The 13,595-nt window shown below is 43.2% G+C and overlaps 1 protein-coding gene across 1 annotated transcript in view; it reads right to left on the reverse strand.

Moving 5' to 3' along the window:
• The window catches only part of LOC311489782 (low-density lipoprotein receptor-related protein 8-like), a gene marked incomplete at its 5' end in the record, with an annotated part of 79,501 nt that extends 68,222 nt beyond the window's left edge, over positions 1-11,279 (reverse strand). Inside the window, 2 exons of the mRNA XM_084547047.1 lie at positions 10,481-10,597; positions 11,213-11,279. Of these exons, the coding sequence (XP_084403173.1) occupies positions 10,481-10,597; positions 11,213-11,279 (184 nt within the window). The remainder of the gene's footprint in view (positions 1-10,480; positions 10,598-11,212) is intronic.
• Positions 11,280-13,595: the final 2,316 nt, after the last annotated feature.

Raw genomic sequence — 13,595 nt, forward strand, 5'->3', positions numbered from 1 at the left:
TATCCAAGACTACATTTTTTTAAGCTCCACATTTTTTTGTTAACACTGAGTTAAAGCTGTGTGTTCAGGTTACAGACCTCTGCTCTTAAATTGTGTAACTCAGCAATTCACTGTAGGTTGATATGGATTGCTTTGACTAAAGAATTTGTTTTATTTTTTGCTTATCACAGTTTGAATGAAAATGCAACAGAAATGTGCTTCACACAGCATTGTTAGTATGAACAGGAAAGCTGCACACATGCCAGGTGTTCTCAGAAGTCTGATAGGACGAGCAGATGTCCCGCTGTGAGTCTGATCTCCCACAAAGATGCTCTGCTTGTCTTCATCCAGCCCAAACGGGACTGGTTTCGGTTCAGTATTCTGGCTAGAATAAGAGGCTCATCCTTCCTATCATCTATCCTGTTTACTTCTTGGGTCTCTCTCCTCGCCACATACGTGCTGATACCCTCCACTATATGCAGATTGAGCAGCGTGCGACTGAAAACACAACCTCAACATTGACCTCTTAGAAGGATAGACTACAGAAGAATTCTAATTGGCTGTCTATCTTTTCAGCTGGACTTTATCTAATCTGCATCACAACAATAACACCGCAAAACAACCACTCCAAAATCAATGAGACTGCAGCACTCCTCATCCCTGCCCCCCGCACCCGCGGGCCCCCGCTTGACAGCAAAACCCTTCTTGGCTCGCATCCAAACTGCCTCCTTTTATTTTTCTCTGCTCACCATCGCTCTCGTTCTTCTTTCTCTGGCGATCCGTGTCAAAAAAGATTACATCCTTTTTCACAGACAATAGGGGCACACCAACCAGTGAAGGAGTCCATATTTTGCTGTGTGTAAAGTGAGTGTCTTTTAGAGCACAGCCTTTGTGTGTCTGTTTGTGTGTATCTGTGTGCGTACATGTGGATGGGAGTTGCCAGTGGCTATGCATTTAAAACATATCTATCTCTAGGCAGAGCTTAGCTGCTGAGCTTTGATCACAATATGCTTCCCCAAAGCACACAAGGTCAGGCACAACTCATCAGCAAAGTAACATTTCCCACCACTTCGAGGAAAACTTCTGCTGCAATACCAAGCTTCTAACTTTGGAGTTAGCATACATGGCCATGCTGAATCTTAAATAAGCATTAAATTGTTATATGGTCTATGATTTAAATATGGCCTTTCTAAATTAAAACAGGTACGCCTGACCTTTTCTGATATGACATCTAGCCTTGAAGGGTCTTGCTGGAATCCATTAAAACCTCAGTATTACATTGTGATAACGCATAAAAATATGGTAACACTAACCTCTTTTCAAATTTAATGTGAAGTCCTAGCGACAGTATTTGGAATGTGAGTCTATGAATAAACTATAAGCAGGATTTCAACCAGTCTACATACAGAACCCATTTTCTACATGCATGTGACAGAACAATTCAAAGAAAGTTGAATTCATTTTTGGGGAGGCCCCTCCCCTCAATCCATAGGACCCAAAGGCCCCCACTAACCTCATACTGTTGCCAGACACCACAGGACACCCTCAGAAGGCCCATGTCCATTCTCTGATGAGTCATATCTGTTTTGGAGGCACAAGGGAGACCTACACAAATTAAGAAAGGTGGTTGTAATGTTATGCCTGATCGGTGTATGTATGGCAGATTTATGTTTATCTTGTTCTTCCTTATGCTCTCTTCTCCTCCTCACCTCTCACTTTTTCTGTCTCTACCCACATGAGCTGGCTTCTGCTCAAGGCTTCTTCCTGCCACTGTCGCATTAGTACTTGCTCTGGGGGGTTTCACGACGAATCCTGTAAAGCGTCTTGAGACGATTTGTATTGTTCTTTACGTTATATAAATAAAATTGAATTGAATTAATTGGGCTGCTGCAGTTTTAAAATCTAGATTCTGCACGAGTGAAAGTATCTTGCTTGAAAGCTTACACTTTGACGTAAAAGACAAGGACTGCAGAGGACTGTGCTCTGCACACAGCCACTATTGCCAATTGTGTCTGAGTCGGTCAGAAAGTGCCACATTTGTCTTGATCTACAGGGGGAACAGAGAGAGAGAGAAGCACCAGGGGTCTGTATTCCAGACTTTTGATTAGACAATGTGCAACACCTCTTCTGCTAATTGGACGGCTTGTTTTGAAGTGAAACCATCTGATAGTCCTTTTCAGTATGAATACAAGGTTTCCATTACTGAGTAAACTGGGATGTGGCTGCTATCATTGTTCGGGTAATGTTACATTTTACGTTATAAAATCTCTATTTAACTTACGCTTGCAAAGCATTTTTGCAGAATATACATTATTTATTGAGCAGGAAAGGAAGCAAATTCCACTTCTTTAGGCATCTGGAAATCAAACTGTTGGGTTTTAGACCGTTGTTAAGGCAAAATGAAACAGCAGCCTCGGGGGGCTGAGATAGGAAGGAAGCACAGAAGTGCTAAAAATAGCCATTTGAGGCCAAAAGTTAGTCAGACACCTATGTTAAAATGCAGAAATTAACATGCTCACACAAAACAGATTTGGTCTGGATAGTTAATTTTCCAGTTGCTGACAACTGTTCAGGGCTGAATTTTAATATGATCAACCTTTTAAATTGTATTAAAGCTTAACCTTGTGCACAGTTAAGCACATGGTCATTTTAAGTGACAGGTAGATGCCTTCACAGGTTGCTAGAAGTCTTCTTAGGCGTGACCTCAACTCCACTCATGCTTGAACTCTTTGCCCATTTTGAAATTTGCTGGGAGGCGACAGGCGGAACGACTAAACTTCAAAGCTTCAAAAGTTCTCCTGAGGGCTGACAGAGGGTTTGTCCATCTTCATATAGTATACGCAGCACAGTCAGTGGCCAAAACTAAAAATCTGAAGACTCTGTGGCCATATTTGTTGTTCGTTTTCCCCCTGACATTTTACAGACAAAATGATTAATCCGTCCCTCAACACAATAATCAACAGTTTAATTCAACATTGAATTATTGAACATCCCAGCCTTTACAGGAACTGACTAATTGAAACATTCAGTCATCACATTGCTTGCTGACTGTGAGTATCAGCTTGATCCAGCTGCCAGTTGTTCAATTAGTCTATATCATGATTACACTGAGAAGAAATTAGTAAACTGTGGATGCAAGGCATAGATTTGCAATGATCAACCCACCTTTGGAATACTATCTGGTACCTTGGGGGGCAGTTGTTTCTTTCCTTTGTCTAAACACGGCCATTGCCACTGAGAATAAATGCATTCGCCACAATGTCTTTCTAGGCAGGCGTAGTGATCTGATGGGCCCACGGCGAGTGGAGACGTGTAGGCAGGTGGAACGATGTCAAGGCAGTGGCAGTCTGCAAGCAAGGCTTTAACACTGTGATGGTGGCGGTGTAATGAGTCACTACATAGCTGGGCAAATGGAGGTGAATGTTGCCAGTGTGAGCGTAGGTGACACTCGTAATTCATCCAACCACACTGAGTCATCAATAAAAAGAAAGAGAGTGAGGGCACTGGTTGCTGTGTCACAGCTGTTTGCTCATCGGTCCAAATCACTACCATGCTCAGCGTAACCCTGGCTTGACTTCACAGAGGCATAATATCCTGTGCAGTTCCGTCATGACGTTGTGTACTCATCCACAAACAGATAAGTCGACATAAAGTGAGACTCACAGCGCCCTCAGCCAATCCCAACTTCCCCGGAGATGTCGGCAAAGATTCACAAGCGTGCCTGTTGAGTCACACGAAGTGGCATTTTTCAACCGAAATGAGTCAGGAGTTGCAAACGGCCACAGTTCTTGCAGTGTGGGTCCGTTTTTTTTTTTCGTTTTTTTTTTTCTCCTGACAGTGATTGTGGATGAAAGGCGCTGTCTGCCTGGATGCCTGTGGCCCCAAGGCCTGGGTTCACAGAGCAGGCAGACACTCTCAAACAGCCAGCATGTGTCTTATTGATTTTCAAGCTAACCTGGGTTCATTTTACTGCTGAATCATTTTTACTAAAACTATAGCGCTGTGCAGCGGCATCATGTTAGCACATAGCTGGCTCAGCTCTCAACTTGGTGAAATGGGGCGCACAGTTGGGACAGGCGACCCAAGCTATTGATTAAGTCCCAGGAGGAAAAAATAAAAAAAGGGGGGGCTGCAGGTGTCTACCTTTTTACATATTTAGCAATAAACTCCAATAAACTCCTATGAAAGACCTTATGTGCATTGATTTCACTTATTTGAACTGCACACACATCTTTGCCTGGGCCCCCCCACACAACCTAGGATCCCCACTGCAATGAAGAACCTGAATGTCACGAGATGTAAATACAGACCGACCTCCTTGTCCATCCCTTTATGTCCCCAGACTCCATTTTTACTTGACATTTACTACACTGCTTTACGCACCATGCTGTGCTTTTAAGTGACAGCATTTTACAGCATTAACTGACAATCAATAAAGCTTCAATTATTTAGAACGAAACATAAAGACACTTATCCAAAGACTCGAACAAAAAACTTTTTGAGTTCATGACAGCCTTTTAATCGCACAACTCAACTAACAGCGCGAAAAAGAGTCCACACAGACTTTAAAACAATTAAAGTGTGAAACAAGTATCCTCTGTAGTGACCGCATTAATGATTGTTCTGTTTAAAAACCAGGCTGAAGAGAATGCAGTATAGCTGAACGCTTTTGTTGTATTACCTCTGCAGTATTTCAGCGGCTCTGCTCAACTGAAACTGTATTTTTCACGAAGCAAGACAAACTGCTGAGAGTGCCTCCAGAGAAAAATGCGCGTTTTATCTTGTGAAATGCGTAGAGATTTCTGGGAGGTGGGATCCTCAAAATGATGAAAACATTTTTATTTATTTTTTCCGTTGAGGTGTTGGACTACAACGTCAAGTGGAATGTGAGATAAATACATGGCAGCTGAGAGCAAGAGGCTGAAGCTGAGTGATGTTTTATACCCCCACATTAATCCCTCCCTCCCTCTCTCTCTCTCTCTCTCTTTCTCTATCTTTCTCTCTCTTTCCATCTCATCCATCCGCTCTCTGCAACTCTGTGTAACGGCACGCACTAATCTGAGTTAATAGCTCAATTGGAGCTGCAGACTTCTTAATGATCACTGAGGGCAAGCTGGCTTTGGGACACGCAGAGACAGGGCAGTAGGCCAGTAGGGCCAGCAAGCGAACTAATGCAGTCACACATAAGCACGCACATGTGGATATATCCGAGCAATGGCCTCAGCAAAATCTTCTACGTCTGATGCCAGCAAATGGACACAGCAGTAAGCACATGCTGTGAGAAAATGTCTAGTCAGACCAGAGGCTGATTTAAACATTTAGCATATTTGCAAAAGAAACCAGTATATACCCACAGTCATGAAGGGAGATTTGGTGCAGGACTGTTATAGTGCAATGCATTTGTTTCCATTAGTGTAGCTAATGAACTGGCAACCAAGTGTATTTAGAGTACAATAAAACATAAAATAGTCTTCTTGGGTTATTCACGGCTGAGGGTGAGCTGTTATCGTCCCTAAAAATAGCAATATGTGCACAACAGCAGCAGGAGATGTCATGGCCCCTGCCATTCTTCCTCTCCCTCTAATTCTCTACGTGCTTGTGTGTCCTTGGGTTTTGCTGCCTCCTCTCCTGCTCCTGCTGAACCTGTGGCTGGCGCACCTGAAGTCCACCAACTCATCATCCCCCGCAGTGTTTAAATCCCAGTTTCTCCAGCTATCCTTGCCAGACTGTAATGTCACCTGTGCCTCAGGCCTCTGATCTTGTTCTAGTTCTTGTAATCAGCCAGTTTAGTATTGTTTTCTTTTCTGCCCAGTCTCCTCGCTTGTCAGGCCTGCACTCGACCGGCTCTCCAGTCAACAACCAGTCAGCCGCCGCCATCTTCATCACGCCACCTGCCTGCCCACTCACCACCGCCGTGCCAGCTCAAGTCTTCCAGCTCTTTAGTCTCAAAACAAAGTCACTGGATCTCTTGAAATCTATCCACTCTGAACAACAAACTATCTGAACCTCTGAACCCTCCGAGGCCGTGTTTACATGTGCACCCTCCACAGTGTAAAATAGCTTAACTTAACAGAGTGCAATGAATTCAAGTTTGACTTTTTCATTCCCTTGATATTCCCATTATAAACAGACTTTCATGGAGCTTTAATGGTAAAAGATGTCAATTCTGTTTACCCATGTCATCAATATGTTTTAAAATTCAAATGTTTTGCAATAAAAAAGTGTCTTCTTTCAAAAGAAGACACACTAACTATCACAACCGTGGGCTGCAAGTGAGATCACCGAACATGAACTGGCAACAGACCAAACGGAAAACAAGCCTGGTTGCGTGGAGAGATAGAAGACATAATCCTTTCCACGCCGTGTACAGTTGTCAACAGCTGTGGAGATTATGGGGAGAATTTGATAGGGACACAAACAACCTCCCCAACTCATCCCGCAGGTCAAAATGACTTCTTCCCCCATCTTCTATCACTTCAGTTTCACTCGTCGTCAACAACCTCGACAACGCCATCTCTGCTGTCAAACGCATTCCTTCAAAGAACACACACAAAGCAAGACGTGGTATTAGCTCTGATAAGCCAAAACACATCTCTCTTTCTTCCTGAAACTTCAGCGGAACATTGCACTTTATGACATTATTATTATGTAGTTGTCTGTTCCAAGCAGATATTAGCAAGTGGATAAACAGCTTCTTTATGTATAATCAGTAGGCGTTTATTTTTTTAAATGCTGCTGTAAAACTAGACTGGGTAAATGATGCGCAGAGAAGTATGAGAGAAAAAACTTTCCAGAGCAATAGGTACTAAAAAAAGTAGAGCTGACTTAAAGTGTGACCGCAGCAGCAACCCAACAGTGCCAACAGAAAAAGAATCGCATGGCTGCAGAGAGTTGTTGACTCAGGATTTTTTGTAGGAATCTGTGCAGAAAAGAGGGGAGGGAGGGAGATATTGTCGGTGGCAACTGGGCCAAATTGGTTACACATAGTTTCGTTGGCGCAGAGAGGTCACACCTGTAAGTGAGCATTGAGAGATCAGGAGGAGGTTTGTGACAACATCTCTTTTTTGAAAAGGAAGAAGGTTGAAGTATGAAATGCGGAGGACAAGCGTCGGTTCAATTACCACTAAATAGCTGCTTTCTTTAAAACCAAAGAAATACCAGACGCCTTTCAAAGCCAAGAAAATTGCACAGTTAAATACAGTGACTGTGAATATGAATTACTGGGAAAAAAAAGAAAATAAGAAAACACCAGTAGCTTTCAGACAGAAAGACATTCGGCCTCTTGAGAACTGAGCAAACAGCCCTATATAGCGCAATATCAATCGATGCAATCATAGCTAATAATGTTCACAAAAGTAGAGAAAACATTTAAAACTCCTGACTTTATTCTAGCTGCACACTAAATTCAAATTTCAAAGGTTTTACAGGAAAAAAAAATCATCTGAGGTTTAAACGCTGTTGAGTAGGAACTAATTGAGAGTGCAGGGATACTTCTTGCATTACTTTGGTTTCAACACTGCAGCAGAGAAAACTGCTACCGCTGAGAGGCTTTGGAATAAAGAAATAAGCAATGAGTGCAGAAGGTGTGGAGGGGCGACAGTTGTTTTCGGATGTCAGTATTGCCTATGAAGGAGTTGTGCAGATTTATTAGGTAACACAAAGAGACGAGGCCCACAGGTTGCTGCTGACTCTCCATCACAGAGGAAAACAAAAGAAGCCTTTGAGGCTCCCCAAGTCGCCGTGAATCGGCTCCCTCGCAGGTGTAAATGCTAAATTCATGAACATGGATTAAACAGATCATTATCACATCGCGGGACGAGAAGAAAGTCGAGCGGACTCTCCGGTCTTTGAAGGTAACGCGGAGAGATGGAAACTGGGTGATATGCCGCTGTAATCAGGGCGAGGATTTAACGGCGGCTTCGTGTCAAGAGCCGCCACAGATCTGACTCTGAGAGTTCGAGGCAGAGTTCTTTTGTCGCCTCCGCTGCTGTCAACTCCAGACAGGAAAGAGGAAGGGTGGCTTAGCTTCACATCCACACCAGAAGAGTTATGCAACCAGCAAACAAAATATACAGTTTCTATTCAGATTCAAATTAAATGTTAAAAAAAAAGATTTTTTTAATTCGATTTCTCATTAATATGCATTTACATAACTTTATGCATGTCTGAATTTGCATGCGTCTGGCCCATACTTGTGTCTACGCATACTTATGAGCAATTATGCATGTATGTGCAACGTGCGACTGTCCAGCGCGCAATAGAGTTTGATGATGGGGGATGGTGGGGTGGATGGAGGGATGGGAGTGCAGTCTGGGGGTGGAGGAGTGGGGGATGGTGTTAAGAGAAACAGAGCGGAGGCTGGCCTAACGCCGCCGAGAGGAATACCAGTGTTTTAAGAGCTCAACACTTGTTCCGTGAGGTTCGACTAGCAGCAGCAGTCAGGTTAGGAATAAGGTGACACTGGCGTGACAAATAAGGAGCTGCGGCTGAGGTTTCAGGCCGTCAGCATATTTCTGAAAGTATGCTCTGCTGCACACATTCAGTCCCTGGATTTGTGTGTCTTGGCATTGTGCTGTGAAAGAAACGTATCTTGAACACAAGTGGATTCATAAAGTGAGACCCTCTGCTCGGCCACTCAGAAACTTCATTTTACTAATGCGGCCTCGACCACTTCACAGTCAACAGGAAACTGTGTAATTTCTGCGCAGGATTTGCCGTATGTACAAGCTAAATCCTCACCACGCTCTCCTCCTGTGCAGCATATGTCACGCAGGTTTACACTTCACTGCACTACGCTGACTGTCTTCTGTCTTGTAGCCACTTCAGATGCCAAACTAGAAAAAGGGCTTATAGAATCAACCTGTGAGGATGACTTTAACAGTAGTAACCTAATTAAAAATTGACAGAGCTGCACAGCACGCCAAAGTTCAACAGCTAATACCCGTAGCCGTTCAGTGGTCCAGCACTACGAGGATCCCAATGCAGAGGCAGATCTGTCACCAGCCCCTGTATCTGCCTGCCCACACAGAGCCAGCAAGGCGGTGAGAAGAGGAACACAGTGAAGGCCACTCTCTAATATAATGCCAAGTAAAATCATTGGATGCTGGGTTGACAGTAGTCTGGGCTCAGAAGGCTTTCAGGAGCAGTGTTTTTTTCTCAAACCCTATATGTGTCAGAGGCTCTGCTTGATGGAAAACACGCAGGGGGTAATAAAACCTCACTAACAACCCCCTATTTGATTCATGAATGGAATACAGAGGAAAAAAAGCTTCAGGGAGTTATAATTTTCTCCAAACATCAGGGTTTGTGCGAAAAAGTGACACATGAATGTTTAAGGAGCCACGATGCGCCACATGACCTGCTTTCTTTTGCAGGCCCGAGGACACGTCCTACTGGTGTCAGAGACAAAGAAACAATGGGATCACCTCCACATGCATTTAGAGCCCATGACGAGGTTGTATACAACAGGTCTGCGTGTGTGTGTGTAGGAGACGGGGAGAGGAGCAAAGACAGAGACAGGTACGATGAGAAATAGAGAGCGTATGCTCGTGTTTGGAGGAGCAGCAATTCCTCCCGAGCCACAATTAACCCAGACACAAAAGAACATAACTGCACAGCGAAAGCGCGGCGTTCGGCTTCAGCTTTGGCACAACTTCACTGGTTTCAGCGCAAGCAGCCTTTTTCAAAAAAAATATAGGCCACTGGCTCACAGTCAAACAGGAAAGTACAAATTCTATTATTTCCACCACAGAACAACACATCCAGGGTACCTGTCAGAGCTTTGCGCACTGGACCGATTCACTGCGCAATCTGCCTCTTCCCCTTGACAGCTTTTCATTTGAAGATGATTGGAAAATAGTTCCACCCAATCAACCCTCATTTTGGGGAAACATGCAGGTCAAGCTTTCTATGGAGAGCAGTACAACAGATGAAATCACCTGGGCGCTCCGGCCCCGAGGCAAACCCACACACGCACACACATATATTATCTCTCAAAGAATAACTGTGTTTTCATTAGAAACTCGGGATCTGTTTGTACAACGGTAAATAGAAAAAGTAGATGCAGATCCATTCTGAAACCACAAGAAATCATGAAGAGGACAGAGACACCTAGGGGACAAGTGTCTTTTCTTCTCCATAACTGTAAACATTATGAGGAAATATGGCTCATTAAGCTGTGGAAGCTTCCATAGATATTCTAATCCTAATGAACAGCTGGTGGTAGGCAGCTTCAGGGAAGATTTCCAGATGGCATTAATGGTAAAAATCTTTTAAATCTTTTTTTTAACATATTTTTAACAGATAGGAAATTGGATATTGATCACAATAACCCACTGGGATCATTTCTTTTTTCTTTTTTTTCTTTTTTTAGTTTTAGTGCACATTTCATGTCAATATCTTGTTTCGGCTGGGATGCACTGCCAAGAAAAGGATGGGGGAACTGGAGTGATTTGGTTTTGGTACATCTTTGACGGGTTTCTCCTCTGATCTGAACACTTACGACAGTTTTCTTCGTCGCTGTTGTCTGAGCAGTCGTCGTCGTCGTCGCACCTCCAGATAGTCGGTATACACCTTTTGTTGTTGCACTGAAACTGTCCATCCTCACACTCGTCAGTAGCTGGAAGAAAGGGGGTAAAAAAAAAACAAAGTGGAGATGAGAGTCCAGATGGATGGGCAACAAACGGATGTGGTGGACTAGTCACCGCTAGTAGTTCAACTGTCATTTGCAAATGAATGCCTAATTGATATTCAGCGTTCATTCAGGTCAATTGGCTGAGGCGCTGGGAGCGTCATGTTTTTCTTTTCAGTGATCTACTTATGTATCAAGAGAGCAGCAGAGGAGGAGGAGGAGAAGGAGAAGGAGGAGGCCCCTTTTCCAAAACGTGAAGACAAAGATTCAATCAGTCTGGTCTACTACAGCTACTACCTCTGATGCAGTATGGATGCTCACAGCCGGGAAACACATGACACACACGGAGAGGCTTTCCCCATCCCGAACCCACTGTGGCGCCTTCCTAAAACATGCTATCACACATTCACATGCTGCACATCCTATCCTACAGTAGGCTATGTATCACAGAAAAAAAATAGTTTTCTTTTTTTCTGTTGGTATCAAACGCACAGGCGCACTGAAAACCGGGAGCGCTTCCAATCAGCCCATCATTACCACACAACGTTTCCAATTTATTGCACTAGAGAAGAGAAAGAAGACACACACACACAAACTACTAACCTGCCGAGAGGTGAAGCCTGAGGATGAACAGATGAAAAAGTAGCAATGTCCTTATATCCGTCCACATTTCTGGAGGAGGTGATGGAGCTCATTCACATCCACAAAACAAAGCCCGAAAGCCGCTCTTGTTGTAGCGCTGCGACGCCGCTGCCTGCCTCTCCGCCGCGGAAACCCCCCCTCCTCCTCCTCATTGGCTGCACGGAGCGTGACGACAGAGCGGGGGGCGGGGACAGCGATGGAATAGAATAGAATAGAAAAGAATAGAATGCAATGTTTCAAATTACTGATTTATGGAAATGTGAATGTCACAAAAAACAACGAATAAGTTCATTTAAATCCATGTCCATGAGACCAAATGGAAACATTTGAAAGCAGAACACAGTACAACACTTATCAAGTACTCAAGTACACTGATCAGGCATAACATTATGACCACCTTTCTGATATTGTGCAGGTCCCTCTTGTGTCTCCAAAACAGTTGTGAGTCATCAGAGAATGGACATGGGTCTTCTGTGGTGTCAGGCTTGTTCCAGTGCATCCCACAGATACTTGACCAGTTTGGGATCTAGTGAATCTGAAGGCCAGGTCAACACTTTGTGCTGTTTTTCATGTTTTTTTTTTTTTTTTTCTGAGTTGTTCAACACAGCTCAGGCAATTTTTTTGTCTCATTTAATTCTCTTGTTAATACTGAAATTCTTTAATTGGATAAGGATGGATTTTTATATTGTTTTTACAACTTCTGCCTAAAGTTGTACGTTGATTATTGTAATGCCCAGGTCATAGATTATAACTCATTATACAAAAATAAATATAGTTTTTATTACTAGGCCAGCTTAAAGGTTGGGTTTACTCTGGTGTCCCCAACCAACTACAGTGATAAAAGGAATTAATCTCATCGTCTAATAAAAAAATAAATAAAAAAATATCCAGTCTACATTCAATGTGCCATGTTAATTATAATTGAACTGTGCAAATCTATGTTACCGGTGTATGATCCAGGCTCCTGGCTGGCACGGTTTAAACAGATACCAAAATGGAATGGAACATTAATGCTATTAGTAACAGATGTGCCTTTCTTGTTAAAATGTGTTTAAATATCAAAATGACATTAACGAATGTGTTGGGACATTAGGGGTACTTAAATCGGTTTAACTGGCAACAGCATATATCTATATGCACACGACATGACATACATAACACATGAAGCTGACACTTTTAATCTTAGCTAACATGAATCATGAGGAGACTTCAGCTAGCCAAAGTTGGAGAGTAGAGCCAAATGATATGTCTGAAGGCATTATTTATTGAAGACTTATTTATATTAGCCCTATTAACACATCATTACAGAGATGCAATGGTACTAGCCCTTTAGTCCTTTGGAGCAGAAACACACAATGTGTCAATCTTCTGATGTAGCGGCCTGATTAAACACAGCTAACAAGGGAGAAAATGGCAGATGGTCCAAATGGCGAGCTCAGTTATGTAAGATATTTAGAAGCAGCATGTATATATAAACTGTATATATGTGCTGTGTCTGCAGGGTGTTTATCTAGACAGCCCATATGTTTTCCTTTAAGTGCTTTACAAATGCCAATCAAGGTGTATGAGTGAGTGAGAAAAAAAATCAGTCTGAGGGTTGTTCACGTCCCACCCACTGAGCCAGAGAAATCCATTTCAGAGGACGCCAGGGAGGTAATAGTGGTCCAGCGGTGGGGACAGGCAAAGGTAGGTCGGAGGGGATCAGGAGGTCAAGCAATTTTGCAACCCTGTGGCGTTGTGTTCAGTCTGGAACATTTTGAGGAGTGATTTCAAAATCCTTTACAATGTAGTTAGTAAGGGATGTAGCACCAGCTCCACCCGTCACAAATTCACAAATCCCTCAAAATATGAACAACAGCAAAACAAACAAGATACAGTTGAATGAAAGCAGAGGGGAGGGAAAGATGCAGGACAATGTGGCTTCAGTGAGGCAGAAAGCGTCGCTCTGGGCAGCACCTGTTTCAGCATCTGCAAGAGTCGCTTGTATAGTACAGTCTCCTGTTGGACCACATTATTAATACTCCCCCAAAGCAATAATGTGATATGAGTCTCATCTATATGCAAATTGTATGAATGTTAAGGTGAACTGCAGGCTATACGACGTCTACAAAGACAGCATCAACAGGAAAAGGCCCCCTGTTCCTCTTTCATTAACCAAACTGACGCTTTATTACTCTTAACACAATGAGGTAACACTCGTCCGCTGATGGAAAAGTGCATCAGTTGTATTTACAAGGTCTCGTGGCTCCGAGCCAGAGCAAACAGGGCCGTCTTTCAAATCTAGGCCACGACCATTGCTGACAGCATAATCAGTCATTTTAAATGGAGATAAGCTGAAGGATAA

The sequence above is a fragment of the Chelon labrosus genome (assembly GCF_963514085.1).
Source record: "Chelon labrosus genome assembly, chromosome: 6".
Classification (NCBI taxonomy): domain Eukaryota; kingdom Metazoa; phylum Chordata; class Actinopteri; order Mugiliformes; family Mugilidae; genus Chelon; species Chelon labrosus.